The sequence below is a fragment of the Schistosoma mansoni genome, chromosome 4 (assembly GCF_000237925.1).
Source record: "Schistosoma mansoni strain Puerto Rico chromosome 4, complete genome".
In the NCBI taxonomy this organism is placed as follows: Eukaryota; Metazoa; Platyhelminthes; class Trematoda; order Strigeidida; family Schistosomatidae; genus Schistosoma; species Schistosoma mansoni.
Window position 1 is genome coordinate 11,820,870 of NC_031498.1, and position 22,784 is coordinate 11,843,653.

Genomic DNA, 22,784 nt, shown 5'->3' on the forward strand with positions numbered 1-22,784 from the left:
GATTTTCTGTCACAAACTGGTCTGTAAATACATGAAAACGAATGCGTACTAGTCAAACAAAATTTTGTGTAGTAATCAATGGTCACATTCTGTTATACATGTTTAGTCACGAATCTCCAGCTACAAAAGGAGAACCATCTCCGATCACTAAATATGCTCTCCGCATCAGTGGGACAGATCCCTAGCAAGATGATTATCTTTTTCAAAGTTGGGGGTAGATTACTGATTTTACTAAACGTAATTGACAACGCTAACCCTAATAAACAATATTTAGATAGTAATGGTGACATGAAACATAGCACCATTGGCCTAAACGATCCAAGTGCATTTGGTTCTGCCAAATAAGGTGGATAACAATAGTGTCAAAAAAAGGAAATCACCAGTACATTGCACTTTTCAAAATCTGATTAGATAGACATTAGGTTCAAGGAACATGTGATCTAACAGTGGAACATCACCAAGTAATCTCAAGTTAATGACGCCTAGATAAGGAATTTCCCTAATAACATTCATCTTTCTAAATAGAGCAAGAACAATGAATTAGGCAAAACAACATGAACTCATTTTGTTTCGTCAAGTTCTCATCAGTTGCTTATAACCTATAATAATATACATAACCAAAATTATTGTTAAGTTCACATACTTAAAACAGTAAAAATGAATGTATATATCACGGTAGAGTAGTGAGGGTGAAGAAATATAGTGAGTGTTGTAAATAAATATAATATGTAAGAGGTTCCGTATCATCAGACATAGAAACAAGTAATTTATTGATTATGTAGTGTAACAGTTGAACATAAATGATCAACAAATAAGAATAACACCCATTGATATCAGTCAGTTAAAAATCCACATCACCTGTTTCTAACTTAACGAAATAAGATGAGTTCAGATTTTTTACTCAGTTCTTTGTTCTTGCTCCATTCAAAGTAGTAAGGGGAACTAAATTTATGAAACTCACCGTTTTCTTATAATTTTGAACAGAAATCCAATTAGATCAAGTCACTTGTTGAAAGAGAAAATGGAATATGCAATGTGGAACGTTGAAGGTTAAAAAAATTGACAACTTTATCTTGTATTTTAGGTGAATTTACTTGAAACTTATAAGATTTTCATTTTAAGAGAACAGTTTCAGAATTCTTGTACCTAATAGAATCAGGGAAATAACATGTTGTCATTACACAATGAGTTGCAATTCCTCATGTGTAAAAAAACCACACAATAAAATAGTGAATGATTTTAGAGTTTCATTGAATTAAATATTTTCTCTCAAACTTTCATTATTCATAGTGTCAGCTCTAAAATATTGGTAAAACTTCAGTGATATGCCAACATCTAAATACTGGACAACTAACAAATAGTTAAGATGGATGAAAATGACTCCTTTAATGGTATGAATTATTTGTCTAAAATATGAAATGTTCAATAAATAAATAAAGATGATGTTTATTCTAGGTCAAACCACTTTTAAGTCAATTCCTTGATAACTTTATATATTAGGTGTTTACTTACAATATTTGTTCCATTTTAAAAACCCGTGGGTTTCTCAACCAACAGTTATTTCACCTAGGATAGTTTTAAACACAGTTCCCTATATATCTTCTTGAAACCAATCCATCTGATTACTGTCTAGGATGTCATTTCAACTAGCTAATTCATGTTACATTTGATAACGCTAGAAATTGGCAGAAAAAATATGCTTTAAAACTTTAACCACCACAATGTGGCATCAACTAGATAATAATTAAAAAACTTCTAGATGGTGTTTTGTCCTTGATTTAGATCTACTTTATATTTTTCATCTTTAACTTTATGCAGGATCGAACTAAAGACCTTCAAGTCTGTCAAAATCATAATTCACTTGTTCATATTTTCCACTTCAGTCTAAAGACAACCTGAAGTAATTGTGTAGTACTCTTCAATTTTCATTGGTTTATCAACTGATTTTCTAGAAACTCACTTTATCTACACAAATATCTCATTAAAAAAAGAAACAATATTAAATAAAATTACAAATCGACCATATAAATCTTTATATGAACTTATTTAAAATGTGAAGCTAGATAAATACAATCCAGTGTATGAATTTTTTTCATTTATAAATGTAGATTATAATCTTGGCAAATAAACATAACATATTATACAAGAAAATAGTATCCATCTTAAAAATTAAAAAAACAACAAATAAATTATGCCAACATGATCAAATGAAATACAAGTGAATATCATCCTGTACTTACTTCCTTATTTACTTACTTAACTCTATTAACCCTCATCGAGGAGCATAGGCCGCCCGCTAGTACACTCTATCATCCTGTAGGTTAAGTGATATTAAATTAGTTCACATCAGTTATTAGGCATTAATTTTATGTACAATATGACAAAAGATTATGAAACTATTGTAAACATCTTTATTAAATGTTATAAGAAGTTATTTCATCATTAAAAAAATAGATCTAGATCTTATTTATGTAAATATTACTTAGATTGATACAATGTAATCTACTGAATATTGATGCTTCTTGAAATAATGTTGCTATGTTCATCAAATCAAGATTATTTTGTTTCCATAAGATATAGTTTACTTGTTAAACATGTTTACTTAAAAACTTTTTGATTATTTTGAAGTGTTTTTTTCTTTTTTTCTTTTCTATTGTTTATTCATTCAAACTTTTCATATAGTGAACATATTAGTTTGAAAAGGTTTCTTTGGGCAATGAATAATATGCATTAAAAAAAATACTTTGTGTATGTGTGTGTCAAAAATAGTGATTGTTTAATCTATTTTAAAAAATGTGTCAACAATAAAACGACAAATAACATGTTAAAACATTAGTTTCATTTAACATATATATATAAGAAAAGGGTTTTGTGGAGATTTCGGTAATTTTATATAGTTAAAATCATGAGTCAATTGAAGCTAGAGCACTATGGAAAACCTAGAAGCACTGGACGGCCGTTTCGTCCTACTGTGGGACTCCTTAGCAGTGCGCATCCACGATCTCGCCTCACAAGATTCGAACCCAGGACCTATCAGACTCGCGCGTGAGCGCTTAACCATTAGATCATTGAACCGCCATTCAAGGGTGTTAATGTCTAACTTCAACCGGTCCACGAAATTGAGCAACCATTCACCAATGCCTTTAGTGAGTTACTGTCTCCCAACAGACCTGGTTGAACTCCACTGGTTACTGCTTCTCACTAGAACTCTAGGAAATACCTCATGGAGCCATGGCGGTCTAGCTTCAGTTGACTCATGATTTCAACTATATAAAAAATATATATAATTTATTTATTTTATGAACTGAATTTAAGTAGTATGAAAGATTTGAACAATTATTTTAGGTAATTTAGAATAAATCTACAATTATTGTTAACTTTTGTAAGGATTTTATATTTTCTCTTTGTTAATGCTCATGATTAAATTTGATCAATATTTGTTGTCATACGATCCTCTCAAGCTGATACCATACATTGTTTTTAAAGATCATACCTTTTGAACAAGTTACATAGTGATCATATCCCAGTAGTTAAATGAATAAGGCAATGATATTTTTGAAGTCATAGATACTGAACTTGAATCCTTTAGGGGGCCTCAACATTGAAGTTCGAGTGAAATCAAATGATATGGTTATATCAGAGAAAATGACTTGACAGTTGAAAAATGCTACATTCTCACTAAATACTTTGTTTCATTCAGAAATCAAACAGCTTTTCGTAAAACTCTATGCACATTCTTACGTTATTCTACCTACACATTGTTGAAATGCTTTAAGAAAGCAATAGAGGCAAGTTCATACGAAGTAAGTTATGTCTACATTTGTTTTCTCTGAGTTGAGCAATAATATTTATCACTGGTCTAAAGTAAGGTTATAGGTTTCTTGTATTGTGGCGTTACTTGTTTCTAAGAAAAAACCAGTAATGATATGACTCTTAAAGATTGAAATACATGTTAGCATTACAATATGAAATGTCTCATTTATTTCTTGTCCGAATAGTTTAAAGGCCTTATTACTTTTCAAAAATAATATATTCAAAGTACAAGGTGGTAGATTCAATAACTAAATTACTGTGTAATGTATGGAATGTTTATGAATGTCCATGAAATCATCACTGAATAAGTCACATGTTTGAGTACCAGCGTTAGAAAGACCTATTGTAGTGAACAAGAAGACGAGAGGGGACATCTGAATGCATTTTACACGAAAATTACAGACCATCTCACTAAAAACTGACAACCATATCGTAAACAGTTAATTTGCAAACTATCAATCAATTGTCTCAATCTTGACCGTTCCTTCTGCAAATATCAGTCCATAGTCTCCGATTGTTATTAATCATGCATTTTCATACCAATTGCGTTTCGTTTCTGTTCTTTCGTTATTGATCTTCTAGTGAAATACATTCTCTGCCTGACCACCATCATAAACTACTTATGTGGATGTAAGCAACCCACATGACACTATTACATTCAACCATAATATCGTATAACGTTTTCAAATAAACAAAATAGATGGAAATGTTATGGGTGTCGTGGCAAAATATATTCAAGTTTTTCTTTTAATTTAAGAGAAAATGATTTAAATCCAATACATACATGGTATATTTTGCTATAAATAAAAATCTATGTATACAGTAAAGCAAATTTTATTTATTTATTTATTCAAACACATAAATATTGGTACAAAGGGGCACAGATATATATGCGCCGCACAAATCTCACTTGATTTGTGTGAGGGCTGTGAGACTTCCCGGCTGCCCAAACTGAAGCAGGTGGTTTTCTTAGGGGACCACACTCCGAGCCTTTGACCTAAAGGTTTGATCCACAAGGCAGTGGAGGATCATGGGGAGATGCATTCCCATGGTAGCCGGTGACCAAAGATTGATTCATACGCCATTTTCTTCCCGCAGGATACTGGAGCCCATGTGAACTATTGGTTTGGAATCAGGGTTTCCCAACTCTCGTAGATGGACTTTCCGTGTCCACCGACCCGGTTAAAGCGCCGGACATTCGCTTTTCGTCCTCTCAATTTCGTAAACAACACCCCCGCCACGAGAAGGCAGTGAGTAGGACTTCCCTGGCAGAGGCTATATAGGCGTGGCCATATGAGAGCATTTCGAGAGGGAGAGCGGACTCTCCCCACTCTCGGCCGTACCAGGGTATTTGGGGGCGTAAAACAAATTGAATATTGAAAGAAGTATATCTTTAGAGTGAAAGCATGGCGTCAGCATATAAATGACTATCAAGATCAGATATGTCAATGTACAATCCGTTGAAAATTTGTTTCCTGTTCATAAACAATTCTACTCATTTATTCACACAAACTGAATGTTAATACATTCGATTCGTTTAATGTTTAATTTAGTTTGAAATAAAATACTCATCCATTTAACCCATATACGGTAAATATTTAACATTCAACATTCAATGCTTTATTTTACATTCTTTATTAAGACTCGAATTTTATCATTATTTTCTTGTTTATATTTTAGATATGGTGGTAAATTTAACCAATGGTGATGACAGCACACTTAACAATACAAATCAAACATACATTTTAACTCCATCAACAAATTTTCCTAATACTGAACGAATAAACACAATACCATTAACATTCTCTCCAGTATTAAATCGACATCATAAAGTAAATTTTATTACTACTTGTTCAACAGATACTAATGGAAGACAAGTAAGATGAATTTTAAAGATGTTAATCAATGGTGATTTCGCATATCTGAACAGTTCTTAAAAGATTTATTAATAAAGATTTATAAAACTGCCGAATACCAATACTCATAGCATTTTTCTAGTTAGTATTGTCATGGTTCAGTGTTAAGAAGCACCTTTAAGACTAGATTATATTGACTAGTTGATTAACGTATAACTTTTGGTGTACTGCTCAAGTTCTCAATATTTATCAGTTCTACTTTTTTAGAGATTAATCCATCAATTGATATTTTACTGTTATACTTTTACATGATTTGATCTAAATTAAGGATTAAATAATCCCAATGTAGTTTCAGTAAACTTTGAAGAAAATTGTTTTAACTTGTATAGACTTTCATAGAATGAATGAAAAATTCCCAAAACATTCATTTGTAAAGTTGTTGAGAAACTTTTCATCTTCTGTTCCGAATTTTAGATAGTATATTTTCATTAATAACATGACTTTATTACCAATATCTTACCGTAATACAATGGACTGTTTAGTAAACTATTATTTCGATCATGCTTAATATTGATTAATATAATTTCGATTATTTTCTTGTATGAACTTGAATAAAACTGTTAAATGACACGTCCGGACTATTTAATAGCAGTGAAATTTACAACCAAGATAAATGTTTGAAATCAGTCGAATAGTTAAAAGGAAATTCATTTGAAGTAAAATAATTCCACTACTAGCCATTATCCATCTTTGCTTATAAAGCTTGTGAATTAAGGCTATATCGAGGCAGTCCTCACAGGAAGCACATATGCCAATGAGAGACTGATCAATTACAGTCCTTAATAAAAATGGGAAGATTCTAGTAAACAACACCAAGTGAATTTAAAACATTTTATTTATATCAACATCCTATGTGAAAATCATACAATATATTTCCCCAATGAGTCCAATGATTCTATACAAGTAAAGCTTAACCTCTAGCCTCCAGTTTCTATGTCCTCTTAAGAACATTGTTTCAATAATTCAAACATTTTGCACTTTAATCTATGGGTTTTAGATTACAATCCCACCGTATACAAAACCTGTATTTTTATACTAACCTTCACATCAATATAAAATGTTTAGAACAAAGTTGAGTTAATAAATCTGTACTGATCTATAACATTATTAACAACTAATATGTAACTTATATCAATGAGTAATTTAAACTAAATTGCCTTAACAAATCATGAAGCACGGGATAGATGTTTAGTATTCTTTTCGGACAGCTGACCTATGCTAAGATACAACAAATGTTCAATCAATTATTTATGAAAAATTATATTTGGAATGATCTCGGTGATTGAAATTTAAATAATTTCAACGTTTCGTCCATCATATTTGCCTGAACTTTTTCCGAGTAAAAATCAAAATTATCAAAGAATATATAAGTGTTCAATCCTCCTTAGTTTTCAATCGTTTTTTAACTGAACTCAGTTAATCATGTAACTGATAATATTGAACCATCTCTTAATACTTTTAGGTACCAATATTAAAACTTAAAAAAAAGTGATTTAAAGATAAGACATAAAGTACTTTTCATACATTTGGCTAACTAGTTAATATGAACAGTAAATACATACAGTTAGTTACTTACCCCTTTTACCCCCCCCCCTGAATAGAACACAGGCTGCCGATATTAATAAACACAGGATAGCTAGTCTTTACTAATGTTGTTTTCTACTCACGCTTTATATTTTTGTGATACCCAACTAATAAAAAAATTGGACAAATATTTCGTAATTATGCTGTTTGTCAACTTTCAGTGCTGATTCAACAGTTCTGTTTCCTTTTTTTCTTTTTTAATAAATCTAATTACTTAATTTTTGATAGTTTGAAGGAAAATAACACAATTTTCTCCTTTAGCATTTCTCATTGCCTAATTCATGATTTAAATGAAATCATAAGCTGGAAATTATTGCTTAGTTGCCAATTCCTTTTTTTTTCTTTTTTTCAAAATAAACTATATACCTACTTATAATTAAATGCACGGGAATATCAAGAGAAAAATTCTGAATATTTGATAATTGCATAAATGTATATTTCATTGAAAATATTCATGAAATTTTATAGCATAATAGAAAATTAAAGCTTTATGTCATGAAAAGGCATTGATAATTTTTTGAAAATTAATTTTATAGAATTCCTTTTTTTATATCAGAAAAGGGGTGTTTTGTGGATATTATAGTAATTTAATAGTTAAAATCATGAGTCAATTGCAGCTAGACCATTATGGAAAACCTGGATAGGTCCTAGGTTTGAATACTGAAGAGCAGGATCGTGGTTGCGCCCTGCTGAGGAGCCCCACAATAGGATGAAACGGTCGTCCAGTGCTTCTAGGTTTTCCATGGTAGTCTAGCTTCAATTGACTCATCATCTCAACTATTAAATTAGTTTTTTTTCAAAGAGAATTAAATTAGAAACCATCAAAATTCAATGGTTTTTCTTTTTTTTCGATTACATTAGGTAAAAGTGTAGTTTAATCAAATGCTATTCAGATCTAAACATTTTTATAGAATAATGAAATAGACAACTTAGTCTGGATCCAACTATTCATGAATATATTCCAGATCGATATTGTCTCTGAAACAAATGTATTAGTAGTAAAACTTAATTTCCATCAAAATATTTATTTTCACACTTCATATTGACTACGCTTTGTTAACGACAAGAGAATAAGCCTAGAGTTCTCATATAGACGTGATGCTTACATCAATTAATGCAGATTAATATGAATAAGTATATAGTCCTTCTATATTTTTATTGTTAACAAGCAAGATGAATGTTTCTTTTTGAAAAATATGTGAAGGTAATTATTACTATTTAAGCTGAAAAACTTCTATAACATCTATAAATGTTTCGGATGATAAATTCAAATAATAATTAACTATGATGACAGGCACTGTGTTGATGATAAAAGATAATATGTGAATACATAAAACTGATATTTTGGCTACAGAAGTTAGTTTGTTATAAAGCCAGTTTTGTAGCTCAGCTTTTTTGATGACTAAAAATGTGAGTTAATAATTTATCAAATATAATGATTCTACTTGATAAAGTTTCGTTCTCTGAGCTTCGGGTTGGTGCTGATGATTTCATTCAGAAGAATGATAAAAGCTCCAAGACCAAACCATCCAGCTCACACAATAAAACTTCATCAAAATCATTCACCCGAGTTATAAATCTCCACTATAATGATTCTACTTCTACTTAATATTTTATTACCTATAGACTTCAATTCTGATTTATGAAGTTATTAATTATGTGAAATACTTAAGAAATGATCTCTTACTAATTTATGAAATACCAAGTTGTGAAAGTATAACATTAACCATTGAAAATACTAACAGGGATGTAAATTAAATGAATAAGTCACAAAAGATCAGAATAGTTAATGTTTTAATCGTCATGCATCAGTAAAAGTCCTGTTATTACTTGTTATGTTTTGAATTGTTTTTTTTAGCAAACTCATAGTTTCTATTTGTCGGCAACTACCAGTATAAACAGCAATGAACAATAATTATCAGGTTAAGGGGTTTATGAAAATGTTTACATAATCTTTAAAAATAATTTTTATTACTGACTTGTGTCAAAGGGTCAACCGCTGGTTTATCATGAACTTTTATTAGGTTAAGAGAACTAAATAAATTACAATTCTTGTAGTATTAATTAAAGATAACCAATAGAGACGATAAGTTTACTACATTTCAAATGTTGACTATTCAACTTCAACTCTGAAGTCTAGAGGTAACATGTTTACGGAGCAAAATCAATGTCGTTGAGGCCAATCGCTTATAATATTGAAAATGTACTATACTAAGAAGTTCTGAATACAAATAAAACAATATTCAGTTTGATGTGTGGGCAAAAATGATAATGATTGGTTGTCTGCTAAATCAGACATGTAGATAGTGTGACAGGTGTCAGATGAGTTATATATTCCCCTATCCTTATTACTTATTGTTATTATTGATTAATTATTGATTGTTGTTGGATTGTGTCGGGTTTCTGAGTCAGGCTAATCACGTGTTCTTGATCTGATTTGTGTTAAAGTCCTCTAGAATAGACACTGGGAGGGAATCTAGTGTAGATATTCGTTTAAGGTAAATTAACGTCCCATTCGTGTAAAATAGAAAACAGAGAGTTATGACACAGTAATTGTTTTGACGAAAATCATGAGGATTATTCGTGATTTAGAAAACTAAGATGAGGAAGTTCGTTTAACTTAAATCAGAGATAGGATTGGCATTGGTGAAAGCATGCATGAAGAACAAAGACTACATCATGATCTGCTACTTTTGTTCATGCTAGGTTAGGGTTATGCATTGTTTGTTATTTCCCTAAACCATGACTTTTGTTTGAAACATTTCCCTAAATTAAAATCTTTAGCCATCTGTTATAATATTTTTCTATTATGTTTTGCTTGACTAAAATAAACTTTATATGATACTGTCCTGAACTGCTTTCTAAATTGGCTAGGTAAATTATTTCCTTATTCATAATCCTACTGAATATGAATGATTTAGGTATTCAAATTATGGTTATCATTTTTGTATTGTTGTTCTCCGACAACTTAGTTGTTTTCATTATTATTAATTTCAAAATCTCAGTCGTATTCAAATTTGCGCGCCACGTAAATTAATGTTTACTACATTGATAATTACAGTCGTTTATTTTGAGGTTTCTTATTATAAATATATTCTCATTCATAATTTGTTTATCATTTATGTAACTATAAGGATTTAAAATATCAATACTAACTACCATGGTGGGAATTTTGTGGAGATTATATTGTTAGAATTAGTTTTCCTGAATACTTTGATAATTATCATTTTTCCTTGACCAACAAACTAAAGAATGAAGTCCTGGAATTCTAAAGCAAAGATGTGACCTATGATGTTTCATCATGTTCAGAGCGAAACAGACATCACTCATTATAAGCAGAGACGGATGCTGGCTAGTAGTGGAATCCAGGATGTGAGTTTTATAATATTTGGGACTCGTCAGCCGGATGTACCCGCATCTCATTAATATTAGCGAATGGTGGCAGCGGAACTAAATAAAGCGATTAGGGTTAAAACTATAAGCAACTGTATTCTTATTTGGTATTTCTTGCTACATGACATGATAATCTTAAACTTGACCTCAGATAAACTCGTCCAATGCCTTCAGGTTAAATGTTTTGTGTAAAAATTTCAAAGTACATTATTTTACTAAGTTTGCTTGAAAGAACTATTTCCATTTCTATTTTGAAGTGTTTGTTCCGTCTCATTTAGGACGAAATGCCCGTGTTGAGTTCCAATGCTAGCCACGATCCATCTTTACTTATAATGCTTGTGAATTAAGGCTTTATCGAGGCAATACGCACAATATGCACATATGCCAATAAGTGAATGAACAATTGCAGTCCTAAACATCAGTGGGAAGATTCAAACAAACAATACCAAGTGAATTTAAACTTCACCCCATTGCACAAGCAAGTGGCTATCAGGACCCAGTAGCTAAGTGGATAACGTAATGGCGTTTGAAGCGAACAGTAATAGGTTGGAGTCCGAGAGTGAACATCAACCCTGAGATGCAGTAAATCCAGTTGACGAGTCCCAAATAGGACGAAACGTGCTCCCTAGATTCCACTGCTAGCTACTATTCATCTTTGCTTAAATATGTCTTTATGTTTAAATCCACTTGAAATCGAGCGGAACTAACTATTTTCTTATAAAATAAGTCATTTAATTCAATGTTTGACCTACAAATTGTGATTATTTGATTTGAAAAAAGATTCATTTTCCACTTTTTATGAAAAATATTTAGTCATACTCATCAATATATGTTCCACAAAAAACGTGAACTTCTATAAATAAATAAAGAAGAATAGTGCATCCAAAGTTAGTTACTTAGGGTAATATGTTTTAAAATTTCAACTTTAAAATTAAAAAAAAATTATTCCAGAATGTTTTCTCAATCATAAAATTTTTTTTGGTTGTTGCATGTTTACTAATTTTTTAGGATAAGTTCATTTGAAACTATTTTACAATTTATTTATTTTCTGGTAAAATAATCTCTAATCAGCTGATATATATATATATATATATATATCGATCATTGTACAAAAGAATGAATAAATAAACAAAAATACATAATGAAATTCATTATTCAATATTGAATAAAGAAACACTGAACACTGAATGTATATTTACTTGATTTTTATTTTATTTTTTTCCATAGTTAATTTCCTGAATAAGAAAAGTTAATTGTTGACATACAATATCACAGATCTTATATCATTAACTAATAGGACATAAATTTAAAAAATTTTTTTATTATTTACTTTGAATTTATAAAAGGTTTTTTTTGTTTTTTTTTGTTTTCTTTATGATTGTGCCGTTTCTCGGTGAAAATATTTTATTTTGTTTCAATGAAGAAACAATGATATAATAAGTTGTTTACTTAACAGTTGAATAGAAGAATAGAAAAAAAACATGAGTAATATATAAACAAATGAATAAATAATTATACATGAATAGATGAAAATAATAGATAGAATATAAAGATGAAATGGTTGTTTCCCTATGTTAGATCTGCCCCCACTCTCTCTCAATCTCCCTCTCTCTCTCTCTATATATATATATATATATACGCGTTGCATTCCTGAACTTTGTATATACATATATATGCTCTTTATATAAACATATACAAGTGTACATATATGCTGTGATAAAATATTTCTTCCTTTAGAAATATAGGTATAAACAAAATAAATCAAAGAAATAAGATTAAAGCTAAATTTGGAAAAACTTATGAAATACTTATTATTTTTATACTCTCATTATATTACTAGTAGATATGCTAATGTTTGAAGTGAACTTTGTATCTTGAACTGACAAGGCTGTCTACGATCCTCCTTCCTCTTTCTTCTGGTGATTGACTGGATTATGAAGACTTCGACACCTGAGGGGAAACACGGGATATAATGGACAGCTCAGAATCAATTAGATGATTTGGACTTCGCAGATGACCTAGCCCTCCTATCTCATATCCATGAACAAATACAGACGAAGACAGCGAATGTAGCAGTAGCCTCTGCATCAATAGGCCTCAATATACACAAAGGAAAAAGCAAGATTCTCAAATATGACTCGGAGAATACCAACTCAATCACACTTGATGGCGAAACTCTGGAAGAGGTGGAAACATTCACGTACTTGGGAAGCATCATTGATGGACACGGAGGATCAGATACAGATGTAAAGGCGGGGCTCGGCAAGGCGAGGACCGCATTTCTACAATTGAAGAATATATGGAACTCAAAACAACTGTCAACTAATAGCAAAGTGAGAGTTTTCATTACGAACGTCAAGACAGTCCTACTGTTCGGAGCTGAAACGTGGAGAACCACTACATCCATCGTCAAGAAGGTACAAGTATTTATAAACAGTTGTCTACGCAAAATACCCAACATTCATTGGCCGGATACCATCAGCAACAACGTTTTATGGGAGAGGACAGATCAGCTTCGAGCTGAAGAGGAAATTAAGAAAAGACGTTGGAAGTGGATAGGACATACATTGAGGAAATCACCAAACTGCATCACGAGGCAATCCCTAACTTGGAATCCGGAAGTGAAGCGGAAGAATGGAAGGCAAAAGAACACATTACGCCCTGAAATAGAAGCAGGTATGAAAAGGATGGATGTTAACTGGAAAGAATTGGAAAGGATTGCCCATGACAGAGTTGAATGGAGAATACTGGTGTGTGTGGTCTATGCTCCTCGACGAGGGGTAACAGGCGTAAGTAAGTAAGTAAGAAATAAACCGAAAAACATTGAAAACCACGATACACTAAACAACTCTTTCATTCCAGCCTTGTAAATCATCGTTCATTAATCTGTTTAGTTGACTCCAAAAATGGTTGAAGAATGTATCTTTCAATCTTATCTACTATCCTATACCTTACCCCAAAATATTCTATTCACGAAAAAACTAACCTCAAATTCAATAAACCTAACTTATCAATCTTTATATGATCAGAAGGGATTACACTTAAAGATAGTTTTAAAATCATTCATACAATGATTTCAGTAGTTTATGAAGAGAATTTTGTTGAAATGAATGAATTAACTTTAGTAGGAAATTGATAATAATTATAATTGGAATACAATTATAACAAAGTAATTCACTTTGACATTGAATTATAATCTTACAAATGGTTCAATAAATATTTAATTATTGAGGAAAACAACAAAAAAACTGATGTCTACATTAATCAAGTTAGATAAAGAAAGAAAGAAAACAAGAAAAATTACATTAAAACTTCGTATGTGTTTCCTTTACCAATAATAGTGTTACATTATTTACTTGTTGCATACAATTCTCAATTAGTAATAAAATCGACCATTTCTCTGTTGACATTGACAATCTATATAACTAGTAAAGAATACTAATGAGTAGAATCAAAATACTCTGATTTTCACGAATAACTAAAACATTGTAGATATTATAGTAGTTTTAATAGTTGAGATCATGAATCAATTGAAGCAACACCACTGATAGTTCCTATGTTCGAATCTCGTGAGGTGGGATCGTGGATGCGCACTGATGAGGAGTCTCACACCAAGACGAAATGGCCGTCCAATGCTTCTAGGTTTTCCATGATAGTCTAGCTTCAATTGAATCATGATCTCAATTATTAATATATATATATATATATATTCTGTGTCATCAACTATATGTTCACTAAATTCATCATTATCTATGTTTTTCAAACGATCGATGAGGAGTGATTCGTACCGTCCATTATTACAATTTGTAACTTAATTAATTACACAGTTACAATAATTAAATCATAATATCTCAAAATTTATAAATTTTAATAAATAAACGAATAAGACAATTTTGATATAAAAGTGAGTAAGTAACCTATTGATAATTAACAAACGGTTATTGGTACAAAATATAACAATAAATAATGAGCTGATAAATATCTTATCATGGATTGATTGAAGCTAGACATTAAAATTGTTTGATATCGGCTCAGTGATCTAGAGGTTAGGCGTTCGCGCTCGAGACCGAAGATCTTTGGTTTGAGTCCTGCCTGTGGAATTTCGGATGCACACTACTGAGGAGTCTCAAACTAGGACGAGACAATTGTCCGGTGCTCCCAGGTTTTTAATTATGATATAACTTAGATCGACTCATGAAGTCAGCTATTAAATATATTATAATTAGGGTAATATCACGTTCTAAAAAACAATTGTTTAATGCAGATTTATAAGGTAATTCATTAGACAGTAATTGTTCAATAATCGTGATTTTTACTTTTTCCATTTTAACGCAACTGATCATAATTACATAATTATTTTATTGATATAAAATGACAAAATCACTTATATAACGACCATTCAAACTACAATTCTTTTCCAGATGTGAAAAGGTAAAGGAAGACAGAATACTTGTATGAAACGATGTTTGTAATTTTATGAATCTTTACCTTATCGCCTAAAATAGATGAAGTGGCCTCAATTTGACTGACTTAAAATACTGTTAAGATGTGCTTCTTAAACATTAATAGCTTCTTACTATGTCTTATATATGTGTATAAATATAGCCTGTTCGAGATGGAGTGACTTTTATAATCAAGGCTTGCTATGTGCAAGAGTGACTGGAAAACACAGTTTTTTCATAGAAGCAGAGTATATATGAAATGAATGTGTTGAATTAATCTAAATTTGCCCCGTTTTAGTTCGTTTTCTTTGCACTGCGTTACAACTTCTAAAAAATAGAAGCTCAAAATTTAATCAGATGTTGAAGTGGGGACAATCGAATGTATTTAGGCACAAAATTACTGACTTTCTTACTCAAATCTGACAACAATACCGTTAACCGTTAATTTACAAACTATCGATCAATTGTCTCAATCTTGACCGTTCCCTCTGCAAACATCAGTTCATAGTCTCCGATTATCATTATTCATGCGTTTCGTTTCCGTTCTTTCGTTATCGATCTTCTACCGAAGTACATTCTCTGCCTGACCATCGTCATATACTACTTATGTGGATATAAGCAACCTACACCACAATATAACTTATTAATCAATACTGGATAATTGATAAATCATACTCACTTTCTGTGGAACGGATTATGAGAGATATAAATCGTATCAGTAGCATTCTATAACTGTAATCTAATATTAGTTGTTTGAAGTTTATTACCTCCAACGATTCATATGATTGAATAGTTCACTTCATTAGTTTACGGCCGAAATATTTTTGAGAGACCACCACATCTTATTGCTTTTATTAACACTAGCTTTTCATCAAATCTCATATTATCATCATTGTTGCAGATATTGGTATACTGATTTTTTGTGTGAAATATTAAGTCAAACAGGAAACGTTTTAAATGATTTGCTTTAATGAATTCGTTGCTTTATTAACCAAATATAAACAATTATTTTACAATACAATAATATACAACATGTGTAGCTTTTGAACATGTACTGGTTATACGCACAGATTACTAATCAATTTATGCAGGAATACTTAATGCTACTATATAGTGACAGTAAAGTTTTATTTTCATTTTATGTCGTTAACTTCTTTTTCCTATTTTTGTTTAAATGCGGTTGTAACAAATTTACTTTGAATAGGTATGTTTAAGGCATAAACGAATATATAATTCAATGACTTTATGCTTTCCCATGACTTAATGTAGAAATTTCATAAATTCTCTGTATTGATCACTTTAAAGTGTTATTGGTTCCTATACAGTTTGTATATACTAGGGTAATATACAACTATCTGATATGAACATGTCGTATGAGGCAGAAGATATACGCGTTGGAAAAAAACACAATTACGGTAAAAGCTAAGGCTCAAAATAAGATCTTTAATGAAAAGTACTCTCCAATATGTGGGACCCGTCCACTAAATGAATGGAAAAATGACCAAACGTCCAATGTGCACATCATATTTAATAAATTGTAAAAACGTCGAGGATAATTTCAGTTTGTTTACCAAAACAATATTCATATTTTCACAGGTAAAATAAACGGATAGGTATTTCTAATCATGTGTATACAAAAAGGTCTAATAAACAAGGCAGTGGAGCAACTATGGGAAATCCAGTCTCATGATAGCCGGTGATTAAAAATTAGTTCATACGCTATTTGCTTCCCTAGGATACTGGAGCACAGGTATACCATTGGTTTGGAATCAGGGTTTTCCAACTCCTCTCGGTAGATCCTCCGTGTCCACCAACCTGGTTAAAGCGTCGGACATTCTCTTTTCGTCCTCCCAATTTCATAAACAACACCCCCCGCCATGAGTAGGTAGCGAGTAGGACTTCCCTTGTAGTGGCTGTATGCATTTAGCCATGTGAGAGCATATCAAGACTCTCCCCACTCTCGGCCGCACCAGAGCATTTGGGGACTGTCTTTTCATATTTATAAATCAACATAAAACAGAAAATTTGCTAAGAATTGATAAGGAAATGTCAGGAAATACTAAAAATATACTTGATAGAAAGCCAACTACCATACTATCCTAATAAGAAATTAAAGTGTAGAAATCCGGTGGTTACTTCTTAGACATTTGATATATCATGCCGTAAACTGTAAATGAAAAAAAATTAGCGTTAAGAATAGTAATTGAGTGATTCAATGCTTCAGTTTTTAGTCAGATGATTGGTATAACGTGTAAGTAAACAAATAAATACGTTTAAATTATATTTCTTTTTAATAATGTCTTATCTAACAACCTTAACTAGTATTTCCATAAGATTTTTGTATGAAAGTAAAAACAAAGTATGAGCATGTGAACGTTTTCCGACAAAATCTAAATATTTCAGGAAAACGATTAAGTAGTTTGGATTTTCATCACTTTTAAAATATCAAATAGTCATGATACGTAACGTAAGTATTTATTACAACTTGGTCACCTTATTTCATGTTTGTCAATGAACTGAACAGTATAGTCTGTAAAGGTGTTATTCAGTAGGATTTTGTATGAGTTATATGGCCCTCGGCTATTATGTGTTTTCTGCCACGATAAGATTCAAACAGAACATAAAACAAGTCTGATAACTGAGTCAACGTGAATTACCATATCACATAGTCTATATATTTATACTAATTTAGTGTTTTCAATAAACATCGTAAAACTTGTATAATGCTTGATGAAAATTCGATTTTTTTTCTTCACCTGTTATTCAATTGAATTTGTTCTAAACAAATTGTTATCTTCTAATTTCTCAACATGATATTCAGCTTAATATGGTGAGTGACAAATATAATTGATGATCAAGTCTTGGTTCTAAACATTGTTAATGATCTATTCGATAGCAATTCATTATTTCCTTTATTTTGAAATATATTTTAACCAAGTTTATCTTGTATAAAGTAATTTGTATGTAAGTGAATAACTTTGTTATATGCAACATAGTATACTTTACTAGTTAGTTATTCTGTTTACTGAAATCTATATGCTCACTGGTGACTGACTTCAAGAGATATTTCCTGGAGTTCTAGTGAGAAGCAGTGACCAGTGGAGTTCAACCACGTCTGTTGTGAGATAGGAACTCACTGAAGACAATAGGTGAACGGTTGCTCATCTTCGTGGATTGGTCGAAGTTAGACATTAACACCATCGGATGTCGACTTAGTGGTCTAGTGGTTAAGTGCTCACGCGTGAGACTGATAGGTCCTGAGTTCGAATATCGTGAAACGAGATCATGGATGCGCACTGCTGAGGAGCCACACAATAGGACGAACCGGCTGTCCAGTGCTTCCAAGTTTTCCTTGGTGGTCTAGCTTCAATTGACTCATGATTTCAACTACGAAAATACCGAAATCTCCACAAAACCCCTTCTGATAATAAAACTCATATCTGTTATTTGAATTTATAAGTAATTACAATCAAGTTAGATAATCCCTTGTATAAATGTATCTCTCATTTTATACAATGTTTTATTCATTCTAACATAATTTCAAATATTTTGGTTACTTTATTAAAAATTGTTTACTTACTTACCTACGCCTGTTACCCTTCGTCGAGGAGAATAGGCCGCACATAAAAATGATTAATCAATGAATTTTAACAAGTCAAGAAAATTTATATCCATTTTATAATTATGAAGATACATTGAAAATAAATCAACATTTTAGTGATCTTTAATTATTATTCAGTAGTATATGTGTGAATTAGTTAAAACTAGTGAAAAAAGATTATTACCATATTGTTTTTTTTTTTTCTGTTCTATGAAATAAATATAAACAACTTTTGAATTATTTAATTTTAGGCTGTAATCGACACAATATGTACATCAATTAATCAACATTATGATTTACAAACAAATAAAGAATCTTTACATCATGAATGTAAGTTGACTAATTTTATATAATGAAAAATTTGATAATATAGACATTAAAAAAAAAATTAAAGCTGAAATCATGAGTCAATTGAAGCTAGACCACCATGGAAAACCTGGAAGCACTAGACGGCCGTTTTATCCTATTGTGGGACTCCTCAGCAGTGCGCATCCAAGATCCCGCCTCGCGAGATTCAAACCCAGAACCTACTGAAATCTCCACATAACCCCTTCTAAATTAAAGCTATTTATTATTAAATAATAAAAAATTACATTGTGGACAATGATATTACTAACTAATATTGAAACAGTAGTTGTTGATTATTTTGACGTCATTAATGACTGTTCAATATCGTAGATGAAACATATTTCTATTTGATCATTACTTTATATTAACACAAATCCATCTATTCTATAAGGAATTTTCTTAAAAATGGTTATTTCAAGGAGGTTTGCACAGGATGTAAACTGATCAAAATTCTGTGAAGATTATTAACAACGGAATAATTTAGAATGTTTCTAATAATCATATAAAAGATAATTTATATTAAACCGGTCTTGTGACCTGATTATATTTTCCTATGCTTGAACTTGAAATTAACTTTGCTTGTCTCATATCTTCATTCTCTATTTACATCTCATAGCATATAAATAACATTAAAACAGACTTTTACTATATTATTAAGAGTACACTTTTGAAAATTGTTGAATTTTAATAGTTTGAATCATGAATTGATCTTAGCTAAATCACCTTTAGGAACCTGGAAACACTGAACGACTGTTTCATTCCAGGATGGGACTATTCAGAAATACGCATTCTCGACCCTGAAACTGGGAATCAAACCTTCGGTCCCTAGACCACTGAACTGGCATCCGATGATGTTAAGGTCTAACTTCAATCTGATTACGATACTGCTCAACTTTCATTCATCGCTTAAGGTAAATAACTGTCTCACGCACAAAATTACTGAATCCCACTGTTCATCACTTCTCAACAAAACTGAGGGAGTTGCATTTCGAAGCAAGTTAGTATAAGGGAATTTATGGAGATTGTGCAATTCTCGTTGTTTGCATCACAAACTAATCCTAGCTAGATCACCTGTGCTTCTATGTTCTCAATGGCGGTCTAGCTACGATTACATTATTAAAATAAATATATCGGAGGAAAGAATTATAAATTAAATTGCAAATTTAACATAGCCGCACTGAAGTTTGTCTATGATTATACATCTCTAGTGATTATTGTACATGAATGTAAATCCGTTTAGTTTAATACAATAAACACGTTAGTTAATCAACGGGTCTCTTTCGTCCTAATCTGTATCAATCAACATTCTTCAAATTCAACATTGTATATATTCGACCAGCCGAGGTTAAAATGGAGCCTGGTAATTTCTATAAAACTAAATCACCAATTAAATACAACAGCTCATTATGTATAAAACACAGACAATAATCTTTTTAGTATACCATCTAAGAAAGCATATAATGATTTATCTTCAACATTCATACAGTCTAGTCAACACAATCCTCTTTCTTTCAACTATTTTTAGACTGCCGTTTACCAACAAGTGTAATCACCTCCTGTGAAACACACAATGCTTATTTGGCTCCTTTTTATCAAGAACTTCATTACCCAACGTTAAAGCAAAATTATAAATCTATCTTACGTTCACAAGGACCATTCGTTTCAACACCTACAAATACCCCAGGTTTTTCAAATTCGAAGACTGATCAAATTAATCTCACTATGTTACAGAAACCTTCTGTATCAAATGAAAATGTTAAGTTGAGAACATTTGTTCGTACAAATTCAATGAATAAGAAAAATATCGATCATGCAAATATGGTAGATAGTAATTATACAAATCCATTAAAAGATAATCAGCATGTTTATCAAACGGAGACATTTAATACAACACAAGCAACGAACAAAACTATGACGAATAAAACTTATACCTTATTGGTAAGGCCATCTTTAAACAATGCACAATCATGTACAATGGAGACTAAAACATGTTCTGCTGACTTTCAACAACAACCAAATATTGTAAATAATAATGGTGATCTGACATTATCAAACCAAAAATTACTAAACAATACTTCAGTAGTTTCCAACTTAAATGAGATAAAACCATCTGAATGTCTTTTAATGTCGGGAAACGAACATTCCACTTGCATAGAATGTGAACATTACAAAGATAGAAATTCCACGACATCTACATTGTGATGAATGTGAAATAACAGAAGAACATTTATGCCTGTCCCTGACTTTGATCATTTTTCTTTGGCCTTATTTTATTTCTCAAAGAAATTGTATAAGATATAGTCACAGTTATATGAGACCAGCTAATTTGTATTAATTACTGTATAGTTAAATATCTAATTATTCAACAGAACTCCAATAAAATTCTGATACACTCTTAGCCCTTCATAAGTTTACTACTATAAGCACTGTCTAAGTTTTATTCTGTTCTACTATTTACAGACATACGTTATCCAAGTGTTCTCATTAGTTGTAGGAACGCAAATACTGATTAATTACTGGGTGGATGATAGTAGAAACAGCTTGCTGATGTGCGATACCCAAGACGAAATCTACTTCCGTGATTATTAGCATCGAAAGTACTCTAACATCAAACAAGTGTGCCACGATATTGTTACTTAGTCTAGTCGTCAAATTTTGACTATTATGAAGATAAGATTTCTAAAAATATTAAATATTCATTAAATTATGTTATCTAATAAATGTATGACACTGTAAACTAATTATTTTACCTATGTTTTAAGTTAGATAACCTTAGCCATGTGATAACAGGCTCTAGATCTAAGTTTTAGTCTTTCCAGCGCCCATCATTAAGGTGAAACTTAAATCGTGTGGGAGACAAATGTTCCTTATAGAAATTGAACTCTCATCACCCGTGATCACAGATAGGGACGTTACCACTGAGCTATTTGTTTGATGCAGGGTCAAATCTCACAGGAGATACCAACCCTCTTAATGATTTAAGTTCATCCTACTGACAACTACCGACCAAATCATGATCTGAGAACAGAACTTCCTGTAGAATATCACCATTCATCTAGGACATTATGCAAAATGAATCGCTATATTGAGTTTCTGCAACTGCAACTTGGTCGATTGAATTTTATTAACATTGAAGATAAAATAAACATTAGATTTATCACTACTCTGAATGATTAAAGTAAAATTTCCCATTATTTGTAACTAATGATGTAGACGTTTGTGAAAAAAACAATCGCTCATAGGCGGTGAATGCATTTCATCTCAGTAAAAACGGTCATCCAGTGCTTTTTTATTTTCAATGGTGATCTAACACCGACCGACAGATGATCACTTATATGGTTTCATTATAAAGTCTAGTACTTTAAATGATTTTAACTAATATTACTGTAACTTACCAAGTATGGATTTATGTATTTAGCTTTGAACTCTACTGTTTATTTGAGATCTATTTATACTATCTGACTGTCCAAATCAGAGTAGGCAAAGTGGGGTTTGAACCTCCAACTTGTGGCTTAAAGCTGAATGTTGTGATCACTGACTCAGCGTTACGCCCGTATTACGAAAACAGCATTCTATTTGTAAAGGGGATTGCAGAGTTTGTTGAAGTTTCAAATTTTATATCGTGAGTAAACTTTAGTTAGAAAATCATTGTAAATCATGAAGGATTTGAAAGCTGTCTCGTCTCAG

The 22,784-nt window shown here is 31.3% G+C and overlaps 1 protein-coding gene across 1 annotated transcript; it reads left to right on the forward strand.

Moving 5' to 3' along the window:
• Positions 1–1,366: 1,366 nt before the first annotated feature.
• Positions 1,367–21,299, forward strand: Smp_135650 (hypothetical protein; the record flags this gene model as incomplete). The annotated part of the gene is made up of 4 exons (XM_018796831.1): positions 1,367–1,391; positions 5,494–5,690; positions 19,001–19,079; positions 20,623–21,299. 4 exons carry the CDS (start codon positions 1,367–1,369, stop codon positions 21,297–21,299), a joined length of 978 nt encoding a protein of 325 aa, XP_018651933.1.
• Between the last annotated feature and the right edge of the window lie 1,485 nt (positions 21,300–22,784).